This window comes from Pan troglodytes, chromosome 9 (genome assembly GCF_028858775.2).
Source record: "Pan troglodytes isolate AG18354 chromosome 9, NHGRI_mPanTro3-v2.0_pri, whole genome shotgun sequence".
Taxonomy (NCBI): Eukaryota; Metazoa; Chordata; class Mammalia; order Primates; family Hominidae; genus Pan; species Pan troglodytes.
The window spans coordinates 127,820,486-127,840,433 of NC_072407.2; the positions used below are offsets into that span (position 1 = coordinate 127,820,486).

General features: G+C 42.1%; 4 protein-coding genes across 13 annotated transcripts in view; 2 read left to right on the forward strand and 2 right to left on the reverse strand.

The window, feature by feature from the left end:
• The window catches only part of PATE2 (prostate and testis expressed 2), a 197,119-nt gene extending 196,824 nt beyond the window's left edge, over window positions 1–295 (reverse strand). For 2 of the 3 annotated variants that reach the window (XR_010147340.1, XR_010147339.1), the window contains exon 1: window positions 1–89. The gene's annotated coding sequence lies outside the window, so the exon portion shown is untranslated. The other variant, XM_054661708.2, reaches the window with a different exon arrangement.
• Window positions 4–13,461, forward strand: HYLS1 (HYLS1 centriolar and ciliogenesis associated). Of its 3 annotated transcripts, XM_016922247.4 has the most exons (4): window positions 485–579; window positions 4,227–4,281; window positions 11,922–11,976; window positions 12,162–13,461. In XM_016922247.4, exon 4 carries the CDS (start codon window positions 12,187–12,189, stop codon window positions 13,081–13,083), a length of 897 nt encoding a protein of 298 aa, XP_016777736.1. In that variant the 5' UTR covers window positions 485–579; window positions 4,227–4,281; window positions 11,922–11,976; window positions 12,162–12,186; the 3' UTR covers window positions 13,084–13,461. The 3 variants fall into 3 exon arrangements, with proteins under 3 accessions (XP_016777735.1, XP_016777736.1, XP_001148639.3); XM_016922246.4 differs by lacking the exon at window positions 11,922–11,976 and having other exon boundaries at window positions 4–579; XM_001148639.7 differs by lacking the exons at window positions 4,227–4,281; window positions 11,922–11,976 and having other exon boundaries at window positions 496–579.
• On the reverse strand, window positions 6,293–16,835 carry PUS3 (pseudouridine synthase 3). Of its 3 annotated transcripts, XM_063783489.1 has the most exons (6): window positions 16,595–16,793; window positions 15,685–15,884; window positions 13,490–13,527; window positions 8,728–9,147; window positions 8,045–8,610; window positions 6,293–7,106 (listed from the first exon to the last, which is right to left on the reverse strand). In XM_063783489.1, exons 4-6 carry the CDS (start codon window positions 9,103–9,105, stop codon window positions 6,605–6,607), a joined length of 1,446 nt encoding a protein of 481 aa, XP_063639559.1. In that variant the 5' UTR covers window positions 9,106–9,147; window positions 13,490–13,527; window positions 15,685–15,884; window positions 16,595–16,793; the 3' UTR covers window positions 6,293–6,604. The 3 variants fall into 3 exon arrangements, with proteins under 3 accessions (XP_063639559.1, XP_001148378.1, XP_063639558.1); XM_001148378.5 differs by lacking the exon at window positions 13,490–13,527 and having other exon boundaries at window positions 8,728–9,151; window positions 16,595–16,835; XM_063783488.1 differs by lacking the exon at window positions 16,595–16,793 and having other exon boundaries at window positions 8,728–9,151; window positions 13,438–13,527; window positions 15,685–15,726.
• Window positions 15,756–19,948, forward strand: part of DDX25 (DEAD-box helicase 25) — a 19,828-nt gene continuing 15,635 nt past the window's right edge. Inside the window, exons 1-4 of one of the 4 annotated variants that reach the window (XM_009424379.5) lie at window positions 15,756–15,945; window positions 17,670–17,736; window positions 18,011–18,055; window positions 18,532–18,667. Coding sequence is in view for 2 of the 4 variants with exons in the window: in XM_009424376.5 (XP_009422651.1) it covers window positions 17,166–17,237; window positions 17,670–17,736; window positions 18,011–18,055; window positions 18,532–18,667 (320 nt within the window). In the remaining 2 variants the exon portion in view is untranslated. 4 annotated transcript variants of the gene reach the window in all.

Genomic DNA, 19,948 nt, shown 5'->3' on the forward strand with positions numbered 1-19,948 from the left:
CCCAGACTGTTCGAACCGTCCCTGAGCGCCCGCCCTCGTCTCCCGGCACCACTGGCCCTGCAGCAGCCAGCTGAGAAGGGCGGAGGCTGATTCCAATGAAGTGGCAGAACGTTAGGCGGCCTCTCCAAAAAGCCAGCTATGTCGCCGTTAGCCAAGGTTTGAGGGTCTTCTCCTTCTCTTCGAGGGCCCAACCTCCCCTCCAGATTTAGTACACCAGCGGCGTCGCAGCAACGGCTGCTGCCTGCGCGCCTCAGCTAGGCGGGCTCGGATATTTTTAAGTCCGCATTGGAAATCCCGGGCATGCTCCCGCCGGCGGAGAAGGCCCAGACAAAATGTGCGCCAATCAGGATACAGACTTGGAGGACGTTTACCCTCAGGACCAATAAGAGGGAGGGCGGACCGGGCCAAGGGTGCCGGTTCGCTCTCTGGATTTAAACCTCAGCGGTCGGCGGTTAACCGCAGGCTCGGCGCGTGGGCCGGCAGTGCGCCTGCGCAGGTTACGCGAAAGCTAACAGAATCTGCGGTGCTCTGCTGGCGACTGGCAGGACGCGGTGCAGAGAGCGGACTTCCGCGACGCGGGTAAGCCGGGTGAAGGCCGGAAGCGGAGGGACGCGGGGACCTGGTGGCTGCCGGCCCACTGCGGCTGGAGCCCTCGCTCCTTTTCCCACCGTCGGGACGGTGCAGAGTGGCAGCTTCCCTCCGTGGATTCCAGGTCCTGCCTGGCGAGCCGTCCCCAACGTCTGCGTTCCTGAGGGAGGCGGCCGGGGCAGCGTGAGCTACAGGCGATGTGCACGGCGGGCCGCAGCCCCTGGAGGTCACGGTGTGCGCTGGCCGCCGCCGCGGTCTTTGCCACGGTGGCCTTTCTGAGCTCCTGGGCCGCGCCCCTGGGACCAGGCGGAGGCCGGGGCGGCCCCAGGGCTGGAGGGGAGTCCCGAAGGCCGCTAGCGACCTGGGTCCAAGCCACGCCCACGGCCAGGCGGGGCGACTGCGAGCTTTGCCGTTGAAAGGCGGAGCGCGTCTTGTCGCCTTCTAGCTGCACCTTTTGTGGACTGCATCATGGAACCGTCCAAGGTGTTTGTCCACCCCGAGATGGAAATAAATCTTTTTTATTCTAAACAGTATACAATCTCACTAAGCAGGCAAAGAAAAACATTAAGATATCTTTTTAGATTGGTAAGATTTTTCAGTACCCCATGCTGCTGAGAGAGTGAAGAAATGAAAGCAAGCACCTTTATGGCCTGTGTGCTGGGGATAATCTGTTTTTCGAGAGGGCAGTTTGGCATTATAAATCAGAATTCAGGCCGGGCGCGGTGGCTCACGCCTGTTACCCCAGCACTTTGGGAGGCCGAGGTGGGCGGATCACGTGAGGTCAGGAGTTCGAGACCAGCCCGACCAATATGGTGAAACCCCGTCTCTACTAAAAATACAAAAATTGGCCGGGCTTGGTGGCGGGCGCCTGTAGTCCCAGCTCTTCGGGAGGCCGAGACAGGAGAATCTCTTGAACCCGGGAGGGAGAGGTTGCAGTGAGCCGAGATCGCGCCACTGCACTCCAGCCTGGGCGACCGAGCAAGACTCTGTCTAAAAAAAAAAAAAAAGAAAAGAAAAACATAAATCAGAATTCAAGTAGTACCATAACTTCTAAGTCATAATCCAATTCCAGGAATTTATTCCAAGGACATAAATCAGACAAGAATGCAAACATAGTATGTACATGTTTTTAGCAATCCGAGCAACATTTAGTACGTATAAAGAAGAAAGAAAATACTCGAAATTTCATCAGTCACAGATAACCATCAAAGAAAACACTGTTCACATTTAGGTTTACTTCAGATATATTCATAATATATACCTTATATTTATGTGATTTCCTTATAAAATGTGTTTTAAATAATTGCATGTTATGAATATAATAAAGTATGTTAATTTAAAAGAACGTCAGTTAAGCAGATTATACATTATTGAGTCAGTAATAAATTGGGAACACATTTCTCTGTCAGTGTCGATATGCATTACATTTTTAATGGATGCGTGGCGTTTCTTGCTATGGCTGTATTGTATCATATATTATTTAACCAGTCCCCTACTAATGTACATTTGTTTCCAGTCTCTTCATAATCATAAAATGGTATGGTAGTGGTCACTTGTATGTATACATGTTTGCATTCTTGTCCAATTTATGTCCTTGGAATAAATTCCTGGAAGTGGATTATGACTTAGAAGTTGTGGTACAGTTTAAATTCTGATTCATAATGCCAAACTGGGCCGGGCGCGGTGGCTCACACCTGTAATCCCAAGCACTTTGGGAGGCGGAGGCGGGCGGATCACTTGAGATTGGGAGTTTGAAACCAGCCTGGCCAACATGGTGAAACCACGTCTCTACTAAAAATAGAAGAAAAATTAGCCGGGCGTGGTGGCAGGTGCCTGTAATCCCAGCTACTCGGGAGGCTGAGGCAGGAGAATCGCTTGAACCTGAGAGGCAGAGGTTGCGGTGAGCCGAGATCAGGCCACCGCACTCCAGCCTGGGCGACAGAGAGAGACTCGTCTCAAAAAACAACAACAATAGTAATAATGCCAAACTGCCCTCTGGAAAAACGGATTATCCCCAACACACAGGGCATAATAAGGATGCTTGTTTTTATTTCTTCACACACTTGCCAGCACTGGGTACTGAAAAAATCTTATCAATCTGAAATGATGTCTTAATGCTTTTATACACATTACTGAAATTGAACATGTTTTCTGTTTATTAATTTTTGTTGCTGTTTAGAAACAGACGTTGGCTTTGTGCCCAGGCTGGAGTGCAGTGGCCAGATCATAGCTCAATGCAGCCTCAAACTCCAGGGTTCAAGCGGTCCTCTTGCTTCAGCCCCCATAGTACTGAGACTACAGGTTTATGCCACCACGCCTAGCTAATCTTTTTTCTTTTTTTTTGAGAGATGGGGGTCTTGCTGTGTTGCACAGGCTGGTCTTGAACTCCTTCACAGCCTCAAGCGATCCTCCCACCTCAGCCTCCAAAGTGCTGGAATTACAGGCATGAGCCACTGCGCCCAGCCTGTTTATTAGTTATTATTTGTTTGGTAAAGCATCTGTCTTTTCTCCCTTATCTTACTGATATGTGTACCCTTTAATAGCTTTCTAAGAGGAATTCAAATTACTGATTTTTAAACGTGTTGCAAGTATTTCTCCCAGTTTGTTGTCTCTTTTGCCTTCATTATGGTATTGTTTGCCTTTGTGGTAGGATGTTTTGTTTTGTTTTAATACTATGATTCTTTAAGCTGCTTGCTTACCTCCCCAGAGGTGGAGAAATTTGTTAGAACTCTGCAATAGCCTCCCTGTAGCAGTCTACTGACCCAGTCCCTTTATCTCATTTTAAAGTCTTTGCCCCTTCTACCCTTGAAATCCTTTTGATTGTAACTAGCTAACCCTAGGATGCTGAGTCACTAAGATTTTTGAAGAGAAGATATGGTTAGGTATTTCGGTCAATGTTGTCTGTGTTTACAGAATACAAGTTGCTCTAGCTTTTTTGTGAAAGTTTCCCTCTAAAGAGAAAGGATTGTTCGATCTTTTATATTAGAAAGAGAAGGAACTGACAGTTACCTATGGACCTTATTAAAGTTTCTATTTATTGTTTGCAAACATCATCTTCATATGTTCAAGGAAAAAAATAGGAGTGTGACACAGTTGAAATGCAGAGGAAATAACACATTAATCACTGTATAGTAGGACACATGCCATTAAAAAAAAAAACTAACTCTTGGCTTTACTGCCAAAAATCCTCCTAGCCCAGAGTCTCACAAATCGTTATTTATGTATAAATATATAAAAAGTGTCATTTAAATTTCACAACCTAAATAGTTCCTTTATTCTAACATTTATTTAGTCCTTACCATGGGTCAGAGACTTCGGATTTGTACAAATGCTGTCTAAGAGAGCAAGTACTTTTGCAAAGTTGCATTTGGGGGCTTCCCATTTGTTCCACCTGTGATGACTGTCTTGACTTTTTCTATGGCAACTACCAAAAATGTAGTCACTAAATTCTTACTCTTCTAGATTGGATAATATAATCTAGCCAGACTTGAAGGGATTTTACTTAAGATCTAAGACCCTGATCTTCTGATTCCTTTGCTTCTACACAGTATCCTAACAATGACTTATGGTTAGTGCATTTTGTTCCATGTATCACTGCTTCAGAGTTAATTTTTTAAAACTCTATTCTTCTTTTCTAGGTTTTTTTTTTTTTTTACTTGAATGTAAATACCAATCAAGATACATTGGAATAAGGTAAGAAATTGAAAAAAAAAAAAAAAAAACTTTGGTTTGCACTTACATATTTAAGTTATTCCACCATGATCATTGATTACATGAAAAAGAGGATCTTTAAATCAAAATTAAAGGCCAAAGTAATTATATTTTAAGAATACTCAGGACATAATGAAGTGTTGACGGACTGGGTCCCAAAAAGCAGTGATAATGATTCAAATCCAGAAGACTTGGATCATACAATGGGCAATTTTGAATAAATCTTAAGTAATTTGTACCACTAATTCCCCATCTCTAAAATAGGGTATTTTCTGGTTCCCTGTCTGCTAGGATATAACAGCTATTATAATGTACTTTTTAGTACTACAGGGTCACCTCACCTTTTGTATGCTATTTTACTTCCTAAATCTGGAACTGTTTCAGTGAAGTCTATTTCTGTGGTCCACCCCCCTTCTGTAGCAATTATGCAGCATTAGTTTATGATTTATATATTAGTATTGTTTTTAATTGTCCCATGTGTTATTTGCACTAGCAGCTTGAGGATAGAAAACATATTTGTATACCTGAAGTCTTGAACATGGGTAGGAAAAAACTAATTATTGGTTGGTAAGTAAAACTTTGGATCTCATAAACATGGTAGAATTGTAAATTAGAGGATCAGGGTCTTAGATCTTAAGTAAAATCTTTCAAGGTTGACTAGATTATACTATCCAATCTAGAAGAGTAAGAATTTAGTGACTACATAAGTCAAGACAGTCATCATAGGTAAAATAAACAAGAAGCCTTCAAATGTAAGTTTGCAAAATTACTCATTCTCTGAGGTGGCATTTGTAAAAACTCCAAATGTGGTGAACACTCGCTTTAGTAATGAAAATTATTATTGAGGAAGAAGGTCTGAGTTCAAACTTTGATGTTTATTATTTTTATGGTTGCAAAGGATAATGTATTTAAGACAACTCTGAGTTCTTTTGAATAAATACTGGTGTTCACAAGTAATATTTTGAGGATCACTTATTAACTTTGAGAACAAGCAAAGCCCCATCTCATTTTTCCTCTCTCAGTGTGGTACTACCAGCCACTCATTTTGCTCACATCTGAAACTTAGGAGTTATCCAGAAAGCCTCCCTAGTTTTGAACAGCATATTTATTCACTGAGTCCTGTTGTTTCTACTTTCTTAATCTTAAATTCATCTACTTCTGTCCATTTGCCTCACTAAAAATCTCTTCTAGGCCATTTTCATCATCTATTGCCTCCATTACTCCAGCAGCCCCCTAATTGGTCACAGTGCCTCCAATCTTGCCCTCTTCCCATCCACAGAATACTCAGAGCAATATTTTTGCCACACAATTCTATCGGGCATGTAAATTTTTTCAGTGGCCCTGCAAAATCTAAGCTTTTTAAGGAATGTCTTTGCTCTACAAATGTGACCTTTGCTTACCTTTTTAAACTATGTTCTTGTCACTCTCAAGCCGTACTAAAGAATTCAGCTGCCTGAATGCATATGTTGTCATCTCTAACCCTTTATACAAACTGGATCTTCTGCCTTAGACACATTTAAAGTGGTTCTTTATCCTCATTTTAACTGGCTCCCACTTGTTCTGCAAGATTTAGCTTTAATATCTCCTCTATAAGAACTTGCCTATAGTCACTAGCCCAAGGCTTGGCAAACACCATGGCCCATGAACTAAGAGTGCTTTTTAGATTTGTAAAGGATTGTAAAAACATGTATGCAATAGAGGCCATTTGTTGTTGACACAGCCTAAAACATTTACTCATTAATCCTTCACAGAAAACATTTACCAACCTCTGCACTAGATTTATATGCTTTGTAAGATAAGGTACTGTGCTTTATTCCAGGTAGGTAACTTTGTGCCTGGCATTAAACCAATTTATCCAATCTTTAATTAAATGAATTTAATATTCTTAAATTCTGTCTTAGAAAATAAGACACTCAGATGCAGCACTTTATGAAAATTCAGATGAGTAGTGAATATCTTATCTGCTTTGGAGAGAAAAACACAACAAATCAGATACTTGCAGGATTAGGCTTTAATGAATTTGAATACAAGGCACAGGTTTCCAGGTGTATATAAATACATCTCCATTTTACGACTGCTTTTTGCTTCTTTAATCGCTGAATCCTTTTGGACCGGGATAAGAGAATATTTGAAATTTCTTATTAAAGCAATAACTTCCTTAATAGGGCTTTAGTCTTTTTGCTTTTTTTTTTTTTTTAAGAGCTGATCATCTGAATTCCTAGTACTTGCAAGTAAATTTTTTTTTTTTTCCTTTTCTGTCCACCTACCATTAGGTGGTTCCTAGATCCTGGCAAATTGTCTATGGTTAAATGATGCTTTTAATTTCTGTGTCAACACAGACCCTCTTCGTTGGTGTCTCCAAATTAGTATTCTCTTCCTCTAGTGTGTCATTACAGTCCCTTTTGGCTTTTGTTTCTTCCTCATGGAATAAATGTGGGTGCTCAATTCGTCCCCTACGTACAAAATGCTGGATCCGGGATTCCAGTCCTTGGCATTTAGGACGGTTCATGAGGGGCTTATATGTGCGCATCTTCACTCCTTCTACAAAGGCACTGGTCTGCTTTATGACAGAGGGCTTAACATTTCCCCATTCTGTCATTCCATCCATCTTTGGTCCTATTCCACAGGGTACTGGAACAGTGTCCAGTCCTTGTAGCATACTATACAACATGTGAGTTTTGACAGCATGATTAGCCCACAGCTGTTGTAGGTGGGTAATATTGAACTCCTGAGCCTCCTGGTCATAGATCCACTTGACATTTTCAAACTTACAGTCATATAAGACTAGAGGAAATTCTACAGCCATACTAGAGAAAAAGAGAAAAGAAAGTTTGAGAATACATAACATCCATCTAACAGTTCTTTAAAAACTAAGGGTTAGTTGCGTTAAGGGAGCCAGGTAGGGGGCCACCATTGATGTTAATATTGACTAATAGCTGAGAAAATATCTCACCATCCCTAACCTTGAACACCTTTATTACAATAATGAAAAATGCAACAAATCATAGATCAACCTGATCTATGTAAGGTAAATGTCAGTGCTAACAAGACATGGCTCCATCATACTGCTATAAAATTAAAAACAGCTGTTATTTTTTCCAAATTTGTTAATGGCATTGCAATTTTGTATAGTATGAGTAAAATTATTGGTATCTATCTCAGCCTGTTCTCAAAAGAAAAATCTTGACTATTCTTTCTTTCCTACCATTTTGGAAATAGGAAATTAGGAAAAATTCAGAAGTACAGTAGGATGACTACTCAGTGATATAAAGCAAGCAAGATTTAATATGAATAGTTTGTTCATTTTAATTTTACCACATCCTAACAGTAATACCTCTTAACACAAATTCAGAAACAACAAAGATGTAGAAATTAATGTCTTTTTACTTAAGGAGGCTGGTCAAAACACCTGCCTCTTTACTCATGGGATAGAACAATGAGAGGAAATTAAAATATACTGCTCCCTCTTACATGTTCATAACATTCTACAATTCAGAGTAAAGCTTCATGAAGGCAGAATCAGTGACTTCGTTATTTAGACAGTTACGGTGGAGAGGAGGATATGCTATTTCTTTTTTTTTTTTTTTTAAGACAGTCTCCCTCTGTCACCCATGCTGGAATGCAGTGGTCCAATCTCAGCTCAGTGCAACCTCCGCCTCCTGGCTTCAAGCAATTCTTGTGCCTCAAGCGTCCTGAGTAGCTGGGACTACAGGCATGTGCCATTTATTTTTTATTTTTAACTCACCTATATTGAGGCTTTTGGGGATTTTTCTCTATATTCAGCAGCTCATCAATAATCTCTGGCTTCTCCATTCCTTGGCCAATCAGAAAGAGGATAGCCATCATACATCGGACTTGATGATAAAGGAATGCCTGGCCAGTCACTTCAAACTGACATAACTGGAAAGGTTCTTGCCATCTCCCCTCACCTGGGCTCTGGCCCACTAGCTGTACTTGAGCAGATAGAATAGTCCTCTGAAAATTAATCACACCGTTGGCTACATCCATTTTACACAAGTTCCTGAAATCATGGGTGCCAACATACTTCTGAGCTGCATAATCCATGGTTACAATATCTAAATCAGCACGAGGGAAAAAATAGCGGTAAGTCCGCTCAAGACAGCTGAACCTAGCACTGAAGCTTGGTTCTACAGGGGCCCAGGCCAATATACGGATGTCTGGAGGGAGTACCCGATTGAGAATGTGGGTATAACGGATCTCTTCAGCAGCAGCATTAGCCTCCTCTTTTACATTAAAGTCCTCGGAATCCCTGCCCCTTGGAAAATGAGAGCGAAGGTCAAGTGAGATCACCTGTGGAGTTAGACAAAGATACTGGGTTTTAGAGACACAAATAATCTCAGTACTCAGTGTGTCTACCTAGAATATCCTAGTATTGCTTGCTTTGAGAAACAGTGTATTGGCCCTTACCTGTCCAAAGGCACTAACTCCTTTATCTGTTCTCCCACATCGATGATAGTTGGATGTCTGTCTGCTTTCTACTAGTCGAGTCTTGGTTAGAGCTTCAAACAGTTTCTCTTCAATGGTATTATTTGTGTTTTCCTGACTAGCAAAGCCCTGGTATCCCCAGCCCATATAGGCTATTCTTAGGGCTACGTGTCTTCGGCCATGAGCACTGAAATCAAATGCACGCTTAGTTTTTCCAGCTCCTGATGAATTTTCTCTAATGTTTGAGTCCTCCTTATTTTTGGCCTGTTCCTTTTTAAGTCTTTGCACCTCTTGCTCCAGTTCTCGTACTCTTTTTAGGAGCTTCTCAGTCTGGTTTCTGTCTGTGTCATTATCAGCCATGATATGACAACCCCAGGAATAAACGAATCATACAGGTCTGCCCTGTCTGAAAAGAGAGCAAAGGGATACAACAGTTTCAATGCTAGTTCCTTTGATGATGTTCTAATGGTATATAAGATTTAATTTAATGCCCAAAGAATATACTTTTGCTTTTCCAGGGATACAAGCATTAGCTTTATTGTGGGTTGATCATCCACAGATAGCATTCTTTTCCATCCTGTCTGGCCAGTTCACAGAGGGAAAGAACTGTTTGTTATTCAGTTGTCATTATTAAGGTTTCATTAAAGCAGTCAAAATTCAGGGAGAATGTCTATAGATTTCATTTCTCTATCTTCACTGAATTGATTGAGGACTGATGTTACAGATTTTTTTCTCTAAAACATTTCCATTTGATTTCTCACTGTATTTGTTCAATTTGCTAGTCATAAGATTTCTTTATATGGGCTACTTTTATCTGCTCTGAGTTTCTATTGCTTTCCATTATCTCAAATAAATGACTTGTATGCTCCATCATCTAATATTCATTAGATGAATATTAGCTGGTGCAATAGAAGCTAGCCTAACTGAAGAAGCTTACCGATGGTTGTATTTCACATTGGAAGTAGAAGCTAGAGACAAGATTTTCTCACTTTAAGCAATTTTGATGGGAGAAAAAAAGGTAATTAAGCACTCTGACCCCTTTCTAAAGCTGAATTAAATGCATATTTTGATAAAAGATTTCTGTGCCTCTAATAGTTTAAAAAGTCAGTCTGATGTAATGTAGATGTCAGTGTAGAAATTCCTGTAATATTTCAATAATCTGAGGACAACTGTACTACATCCTTAAAATTGGGATGGTCCTAGACAATCTGTGACTGATGGTTACTTTAGTTAGAGAAGACCATCTCCACATCTGTTCTAAGGCCATGTTATCTAAGTGTAGGTAGCTTAGTTTTTTACTATGAGTTTCTGTATCTATAATAGATTAAAAGTTTAAATTGTAAAAAATGAAACTGAAAGTACTAGAAGAAAACATGGAATAACTTTTTTCTGAAATTCTGGAGTAGGAAAGGCATTTCTAAGCAAAACAGTCTAGAAACCCAGACACTAGAAAAAGATGTGACCTAAAAGGAAAAACTTCTGCCAGCAAAAAATAAAAGGCAAATGACAAACTGAGAAGAAAAAAATAAGTGATGGTAAAGTGCGACCTTCCTTAATATATATTTCATGAATATATACATCAGTTTTAATGAAAAAGTAAAAAAAAAAAATCCAGCAACCTGAGAGTCAAATGGGCAAAGACCAAGCATTTCAAACAAAAAGAAAAAAGCTTATAAAATTTTTTTTTTAATTTTAAATGCTCAATTTTACTCAGCTGAGATAAATGCAAAAGGATATGAACTATTTTTCAAGGAAGTGACTGCAAAGACAAAGTTTGATAGTATACCACTTTGGAGAGGGAATAGAGACACAAGCTCTATTAATGTATGGTCAGTACAGCTTCTTTGGAGGTAAACATTTTGGCAACAGCTGTCAAAATTGAATATACACATACCTTTTGGCCCACCTCTCCCATGTCTAGAAATTTAATCCATTCATATGCTTGCACAAATAGATAAAAACTTGCAAGATACTCGTGTTAGCATCAGTAAACCTATAAACCTAAATTACACCAGTAACGGAATGGCTGACTAAATTTATGATACATTCATACATTGGAATTCCACGCAACATAAAATGAAGAATGTCGGCCTGTGCTGATATAGCTGGATAACCAAGATTATCTTTAAGGTTCAGAAGAGTTGTGTAGTATTGTCCTTTACGGTATTAAAAAAAAAATGTACATGTGAATATGGAAAATTTCTACATAAATCGTAAGAAATTGCCTTTGAGAGTAAAACTTGGTGGGGGAGGGAAAATCCTTGCTTAAAATTATCATGTGCATGTATTAGTTTTTCAGTTTAAAAAGAAAAATAGTGGGGACACAGGAAATAGTGGACAGTAGATACCTATCTCAGATCCAGTCAGGAAACTAGCATTGGGTATGTGGCTGATTGATGTGGATACCAAGTTATTTCAGACACCAGAATAAACAGATTTAGCTGGCAACTGAAGATGCATTAAAACTACCAAGACAGCTGGGCACGGTGGCTCACCCCTGTAATGGGAGGCCGAGGCGGGCGGGTTGCCTGAGGTCAGGAGTTTGAGACCAGCCTGGCTAACATGGTAAAACCCCATCTCTACTAAAAATTCAAAAATTAGCCAGGCGTGGTGGCCCACACCTGTAGTAGTCCAGTTACTCCGGAGTCTTAGACAGGATAATCGCTTGAACCCAGGAAGTGGAGGTTGCAATGAGCCGAGATCGTGCCACTGCACTCCAGCCTAGGTGACAGCAAGACTCCATCTCAAAAAAAAAATTATTAAAGCATAGAAATTATACGTATGCACGTATATACACATTATATGTGTGTGAGAGAACACAACACTGCTTTTGTGATTTTTTTTTTTTTAAGATCAAATCACTCTTTTATGGTTAAAAGCAGGGACTCAGTCTGAAGCCAAACTGCTTGAGTTAGAATTTCAGCTCCACTACTTACTAGCTGAGTAACCTTGGGCAAGTTATTTAACTTCCCTGTGCCTCATGTTATTCATCTGTGAAAAGCAGATAATCCCACAGCTGAAAATTACATGAATTAATAAATGTAAAGTACATAGAACAATGGCAGGCACATAAAGTACTCCCTAAGTACCTGTTACATAATGTACATTAAGCAGTATGCCCCATATCATGTAGTTTCAAGCTTTTCTTATGCCAGAACTATACTGTCCTGTTTTAGGACCTGAAGGTGGCAAGACAGTAGAAAGCAGGAGTAAGAGTGGAAATGAAAGCAGGTAATAGATTCCCTAGAACTGAGTTAATGCCCCTCTAAACTGTTCTGATACTACCCTGTATTGAATTTATGATGGCCTTAGCCATTCTTTCTCCATTTGACTGCTATAAAAGGGAGATAAGGGAATGAGCAATTTATGAGCTGGGAATTTATTATCAGAAAACTGACCAATGTTATCTCTTGCAGAAGGTCCTACAGTGTAGGGGAAGCAATGGAAGAACTTCTACCTGATGGACAAATATGGGCTAATATGGATCCAGAAGAACGAATGTTGGCAGCTGCTACAGCTTTTACCCACATCTGTGCAGGGCAGGGTGAAGGAGATGTCAGGAGAGAAGCCCAATCTATCCAATATGATCCCTACAGTAAAGCTTCAGTAGCCCCAGGGAAGCGACCTGCTCTTCCTGTGCAACTACAGTACCCACATGTAGAAAGTAATGTCCCTTCAGAAACAGTCTCTGAGGCCTCCCAAAGACTCCGAAAGCCTTTGAAGAGAAAGGTGCTGCGCAGAAAGCCAGATGGGGAAGTATTAGTAACAGATGAGTCGATTATCAGTGAATCAGAATCTGGTACAGAAAATGATCAGGATCTCTGGGACTTAAGACAAAGGCTGATGAATGTACAGTTCCAGGAAGACAAGGAATCTTCATTTGATGTTTCACAAAAATTTAACCTACCACATGAATACCAAGGAATTTCTCAAGATCAGCTCATTTGCTCTCTACAAAGAGAAGGAATGGGCTCTCCAGCTTACGAACAAGACCTGATTGTTGCCAGCAGACCTAAGTCCTTTATTCTCCCAAAGCTGGACCAGTTAAGCCGAAACCGGGGCAAGACAGACCGGGTAGCCCGGTATTTTGAGTACAAACGGGACTGGGACTCAATACGTTTACCTGGTGAAGATCATAGGAAGGAATTACGCTGGGGTGTCCGAGAGCAGATGCTTTGTCGAGCAGAACCCCAATCCAAACCTCAGCATATATATGTCCCAAACAATTATCTAGTACCAACAGAGAAGAAAAGGTCTGCACTCCGTTGGGGTGTTCGTTGTGACCTTGCAAATGGTGTCATACCCAGGAAGCTTCCCTTCCCTCTTTCTCCTTCTTAAATCTTTTTAAACTTCTTTCACAGGATTGTTTGAGATAACCTAGCTCTTTATATCTTCCCTTTTAAATAGAAACAACTGTCTTGAAAAGCTCTTCGAAACATTTTATGGTAAGGACTTCACCTATCATTGGTCTTTCCTAGCTATATATCACATTGGTATCAGATGATACTTCCAAATTGCCACTCAAATCCAGCAATTGCAAGATAAATCATATCAGAGAAAGAACAACAGACCTGGTCTTTCTATTTTGTCAAATTAGTAAGGGCCCTTTGTGTCCTGTAACTTTTTTTACCTATCAGTATGAGTTGCTGTGCTTCAATGTGTGTTTTTTAAGTTGCTGGGCATTACACTTACCAATTAAAGAATTTTGGAAATTCATGAACTTGAACATTATTTCATGAAATACTTGCCTAAGATGATCTTGAACCTGGGCTATGATGAGAGCTGAAAAGAAGGAACAAAAACCTGCCTTTTACATAGTCCTAAAGGATGGGAGAGGTTAACGACATGGATAGCCTCATTACTAAAGGTGTACAACAAATCCAAGTAGCTTTAAAATACTTTTTAACAAATGCCCCAAAACAGTACCATATAACATACAGGATTCAAACTTGTTTTATTTCAGAATTATTTCATTAATATTTTGCCTGCCAGCTGTTATTTCTGGAATACCATTCTTTTTATAATTTGCCCCTGAGATTTTTGTAGGAATTATGCATCATTTGGAAGGGTATTCCTACTCCAGTAGAAATTCAAACTAGTAACATCTGGAATCAGATGCAAACATAAATACCAATATGAACCTAGCCTGTTTGGGTGCAGATCAAAATAGGAATTCTGCTCACCTTAAATTGTAATTTATCTGTTCTTGATATTTCTGACCCAACGGGGACCATCTAAAATCTGAAAGTTGTCAGTTTTAACACCAGAGGCCAGAAGAATGATAGCACAGTTTGCTTGTTCACAGAGAAAAAGCTCTAACATAAAGGTGAATGACCTTGACCGTTACTATCTGCGAAAATCATTTTCCCCGTAACATTTAAAGCCACATAATTCACACATTCACCCAGTTCTATTTGTTAGGCATTTGTCTGGAAAAGAAGTAATCAACGACTCAGGTACATGTAGGATATACTCACCGCAAAAAAGTAGAAACTGCAAACTGTCCACCAACAGTGGAATAGTAAATGTCTTTAAAGACATTAGAATATTAAATAGTCATTGGGAATCTTCGGAAAGTAATATGGGAAGGTGAAAATTAAGTGACATGAATGTATCATAAACTATACAGGATGATCTCAGTACACACAGGGAAAGATCAAAACCTAACTTGAGTAGTGGGATTAAAGGTAATTTGTATTTATACCTCGACTTTTTATGAGGTCAAAAATTACATGGTGATTTTAACATGCAAAACACTCCAGTGACTATTTGGATCTCAAAGTCCAACATTACCAAAGTCTCCAAAGTTCAACTCCCGTGCTAACTAAAGAACTAGGCCAGGGAGTGAGTCTAGTTGGTCATAAGGCAGATTTGTGGCAAAAACAGGACTTGGTACACTACAGTTCTTTTTCCAGCACACCTTACCCTAATTCAGGGTGAAGTGCAGGAGTTCCCAAGCAGACGTTTAAAGTAACACCCTGGCCAGGGCTGCGAAGTAACCACAGAGAGGGAATTCGTGTGTCCCCTAAGCACCAATTACAAACTAAAACGGCCATCACCAGATGTTCCATACATTGGGCCAGGCGCCGTGGCTCACGCCTGTCATCCCAACATTTTGAGAGGCCAAGACGGGGTGGTGGCGGGGGGGAGGGGGGTCGCTCGAAGCCAGGAGTTCGAGACCAACCTGGGCAACACAGCGAGACCGTGTGTTAATTAAAAAATTAAAAACTAGGCTGCCAAGATGGCGCACGCCTGCAGTCCCAGCTAGTTGGAGGCTGAGGTGGAAGGATCGCTTGAGCCCAGGAGGTAGAGGCTGCAGTGAGCAGTGATCACGCCACTTCACTCAGCCTGGGCGACAGTCTTTAAAAAAAAAAAAAAAAAAAAAAAGTCCTAATCTCAGGAACCAGTGGGTTAACACATAAATAGCATTCCTCTTGATAAACTTTATATTAATCCAAAGGGAAGAAGAGGGAGTACTGTCCAAAGGATTAGCAGACACGCACTATGATCACTAGAAAGCAATCGTGGTCTGTATGTAAGGCAATCCCCAAAATAATTTGAAAATTGCTGCCACAGCCTCCCACATACTCCTGGGTTCTCAGCTTCTACTGTTTTATGAGCACCCAATTCTAAGTGGGGCAGCAGAGCACTTTTGTACTCCACAGTACAAGTACCACTGAAGCTCCCGTCACAACGGAATTAAAGACGACCCTACTGCGGCGAGTTTCCACCGAGAGCTCCAGAAAGTACCAGGCACAAAAGAAAAATACATGGTCTTAAGCGAGGTCTCATTTCCATACGGCAATGCTTTCCTGAAAAGACCAAAGTATGTGAAAGAGGGCAAAAAGAAGACAACAGACAACCGTTCAGCAGTGTGTCCATTTGTCCCTTCCCCTGTGGAACCCAGAAAGTAACCCATTCCAAAAATCCCACACTTACTTTCCGGCAGCCGGCCGCGCTGCGTTTCCGAGACAGGAAGCTGTCACTGTGCGTCTTCTGCGCACGCGCCCGAGCCCTCATGGGAGGTGTAGTCCAAGTTTGTGGGAAATGTAGTTCTGAGAACCGAGCTTGGTGCTAGAATCTACCTCAGGTTTTCTAGTCCAGCTACCGTTTCTCCACCCACAGGGCAGAATCTGGGCCTGTGGCAGGACAGCAATAAAAGGAGGAATTGTAGTGCTACGCTAAAATAATAGAAAAAAGGTAATTTTTCAAATTCTGCTATCCTTATACGAAAACTAAAAGATTGAAGATCTTGGCTCGATTTTATACCTAGTTAAATGAGAAGAAAGTTACCATTGAGAGACAAAAACATTTACTATTAGAATTCAAATTAAAAGCTGAAATGAATATGATAATCTCAAAACAAACGACTAGGTGCCCTGAGAGTAACCGAACAGAGCGGGGAGCGTTGCTTCAGCACCACGGAGAGATCATGACTGCAGTTTTGTGTGGGTTTTTGTATTTTTGCCCCCAATTCCAGAAATGCTGATCAAAATCTCAAAATTACAATTAGAAAACTGGGGGGTGGGGGGGAGGTGGAATTTGGTTCTTTCGTCCAAATTGAGCGGTCATTAAATCATTAGTACCAGGGATCCAGGGATCTATACCGGATTATGCAAACGCATGTAGGACGTAGAGGTTATACCGAAAGGTAATGTTTTTAACAAGAGACCACATTTCAGAATAAAAGCTTTAAAAAGCCTATGTGGAACATCACAGGTATCTAGGGCAGGAACAGCAGTTAGAGCTTGAACAGTTCTGCTTCCTTTCCGCAACTGTGGCATTCGAGGTCATTCGTCATATCAAATTCATCAGATTTTGTCTCCACTTTCCTAACCAATTCGCTAACCTTTCTGACATCTTGTGATGTGGAGGCGGAAACTTCCAGGGAAACCGACACGGGGCGTAAAGCGCGGCGGGGAGTCCGGGGGGCTCCCGCCTGGAGGGCTGTGTGAGCGGCGGGCCGCGGGGCGGCGCGGGGGGCGCTCTCCACTCTGCGGAAGCTGCCCCCTCTGCCCTCCGGTCCGCGCCCTTTCGCCCCGCTCTCTGCCCTCCGCCCCTTCCGCGCGCCACCCAGCCTTCCAGCGCCTGCGCGCCGCACCGCGGTGGTCGCGGGCGCGGACGCGGACGCCTGCCCCCTAAGGAAGCCCATTGGCCAGCGGATGGGGCCAGCACCGCCTCGCGCCGGTGGTGGAAGCACGTGCTGGGGGCGGGAGCAGCAATCGCAGCCATGGCGTCGTTACTGTGGGGAGGCGACGCAGGGGCGGCGGAGAGCGAGCGGCTGAACAGCCACGTAACCGCCACCGAGCCGGGGGGCCACAGCCGCGGGGGTGGAGCTCCCACTCGCAGAGGGAGATCGGCTGGGAGGGGAGGGAGAGCCCGCGAGCGTTCGAAGTGGGGCGTCAGATGCTGGAGGGGAGATGCGGGAAGGGTTTGGAAGAGGGCCACAGAGGGAGACCCCGTCCCCACCCCCACGAGAGGCAAGACCTTTGGTTAGAAAGGGCAAAAATGACGACCCCTGGAAATCCAGGGTGGGAACGCAGCTGGTAGTCCCAGCTAGACCCCGAGTTTTCTACTCTGCCCATTTGCCCATTAAGCCTCACCTCGCTTCCATCCATTTGCCAGAGCACTTTCCTAGCCACCCTCCCCTTGTTGGTGCCGTGAGCCCCAAGTACTGCCCAACTCTAAACTAGAGGCCTAGGAAAGAGAAACTGCATGTACAGGGAATACAGAAAATCTCCAATTTTAGGGTAACTCATACAGGAAACCCAACCTTGAAAGGAATCTGCTGCTACCTAATATTGCAAAGGAAGCAATACCCGGGTGTCCTTCCCTGAATCCCTCCCAGCCCCTGTGGTAGGGAAGCACTGGGCTGCTTGAGGGCTTGCATCCTAATATTGGTTGAAATTTGTGTCTCTCAATAGTTTTCAAACCTCAGCCACCCCCAGAAGAACCTTTGGGGTATTAAGAGTACTGCAGTCCGAAACATAGGTGAGTGCTGTTAGGGCAAAGCAGAGCGACCTCAATGATTAAAAAGTATTGCTTTGCTTTCATCACGTCCCTGCCAAGTGAAACACCGCAGATTCATTACTGTGACATTCAACACTCTCCATTACCTTCCCAATCGTTTCGTCCATTCCTCCATGAAATGACTCTTCTTGCCAGTAGACACTGAAGAGTCAGGAAGAAAAAATTGAATAGCATGCTTTACATTTCTGCTCAGCATTTGTCTTTACTTGTATTGTTTCTCTTCCATCCTTTCCAGATGGTTCTATTAATAACATCAATGAAGATGATGAAGAAGATGTAGGTAGGAGATGAATTCATTTGCATGTATCTACTAGCATTCTGTTTCCGTTTGTAACTTTAATAGTGTGAGTGAATAATATAATCTCAATTGGAAAAGGCCTGTCTTTGCTTCTGTTTTCTTATAGTGACTATCAGGAGAGACACTAAATTAGGAGTAAGGTGTATTTATTTAAAGGAAGTTGAAATGGAATATGCAGGGATTGGGTTCAGAACTTCCATCTGTCAAGGATTTGGTCTCATGGAGATGGACTTAGGCTACTTTGAAGTTAGAGGATGGTGAAGTAACAGAGCGTAAGAAACTGAATCCTCATAAAGAACGAATCCTCAGTGCTATATCATTCTTTCTGGAACCCTCTTTTAGAGGAAAAATGAGCGTAGGTGCAATTGCTTGGTATACAACCACTGAAAGAGAAAGAGCAACTTATTTGATGTCATTCAGGAAGCTTGATGTCCTCTTTTTTATTTTTGCTTTTCTAGTGGATTTGGCAGCTAATTCACTCTTAAACAAGTTAATCCATCAATCCTTAGTAGAATCCAGTCACCGTGTAGAAGTTTTACAGAAGGATCCCAGCTCTCCACTTTACTCAGTAAAGACATTTGAAGAGCTGCGGCTGTGAGTATTTTTACTCTTTTAATATGGGAAAAATGCTGAAAACCACAGAACAAACGCATCTGCTTATAGTAAAAACCATCAGGATCTCCTCTTTGTTTTCTGATATTCAATGTTTTGTTTTTGTTATTTGAGACAGTCTCACTCTGTCCCCCAGGCTGGAGTGCAGTGATACGATCTCAGCTCACTGCTCTACCTTACAGGTTCAAGCGATTCTCCTGCCTCAGCCTCCCGAGTAGCTGGGACTACAGGCATGCACCACCACGCCCAGTTAATTTTTAATATTCAGTATTAAAGTGAGATTTGTACATTTTCCATGCAATCAAAATATAGCTCAGGCCAGGCACAGTGGCTCATTCCTATAATCCCAACACTTGGGAGCTGAGGAAGGCAGATCGCCCGAGGGTCAGGAGCTTGAGACCAGCCTGGCCGACATGGGAAAACCCCCTCTCCACTAAAAATACAAAAAGTAGCTGGGCATGGTGGCGTGCACCTGTAATCCCAGCTATTCGGGAGGCTGAGGTAGGAGAATCGCCTGAACCCAGGAGGCAGAGGTTGCAGTGAGCCGAGACACCATTGCACTCCAGCCTGGGTGACAGAGTGAGACTCCGTCTCAAAAAAAAAAAAAAAAAAGGATATTCTAAAGAAGAACATTAGGATACTCAAGTTGCCTGGCAAATTGAGAACATTTTTGATAGTAAGATATTTTCATCCTGCAGTGCTCAGCGGGATAGATAGCTAAGCTAGGCACAGCCAGATTGCCCCTCTCCATATCAGAACCCAGATTCTGATGACCCAGACATCCTCCTTCACCCACTATAGATAAGTCACAAACTTTTACTTTCCTGATTATATTTTGTTTCAAATGATATTAAACTGAATAACTTTCCCAAATGGGTTTGCATTCCCTAGGGATTTATCATTTGACGCTAAAAAATGTATTTTTACAGAACAAGAAAAGCATTGAAACCTACTTATGTAAAGGGTAAAAATCCAAAATCCTAGTTCCCAGACATTTTCTAAATGGTAGAAGAAGCCTACCCATGATTTAAGATGGGCTACCAGTCCTCTACCAATTAAGCACACACAAATGTGCATGTCATTAAAAGTTGAAGTGTTGGCCGGGCGCGGTGGCTCACGCCTATAAGCCCAGCACTTTGGGAGGCCAAGGGGGGCGGATCACGAGGTCAGGAGATTGAGACCATCCTGGCTAACACAGTGAAACCCCGTCTCTACTAAAAATACAAAAAATTAGCCAGGCGTGGTGGCGGGCGCCTGTAGTCC

Coding starts and splice junctions, on each gene's coding strand:
- PUS3 (XM_001148378.5), bottom strand. CDS start 9,105: ATGGCTGATAATGACACAGACAGAAACCAGACTGAGAAGCTCCTAAAA. Junction 8,611..8,727: donor GAGTTAGTGCCTTTGGACAG/GTAAGGGCCAAT, acceptor CTAACTCCACAG/GTGATCTCACTTGACCTTCG. Junction 7,107..8,044: donor CCCCAAAAGCCTCAATATAG/GTGAGTTAAAAA, acceptor CTTTTTCTCTAG/TATGGCTGTAGAATTTCCTC.
- HYLS1 (XM_016922246.4), top strand. CDS start 12,187: ATGGAAGAACTTCTACCTGATGGACAAATATGGGCTAATATGGATCCA.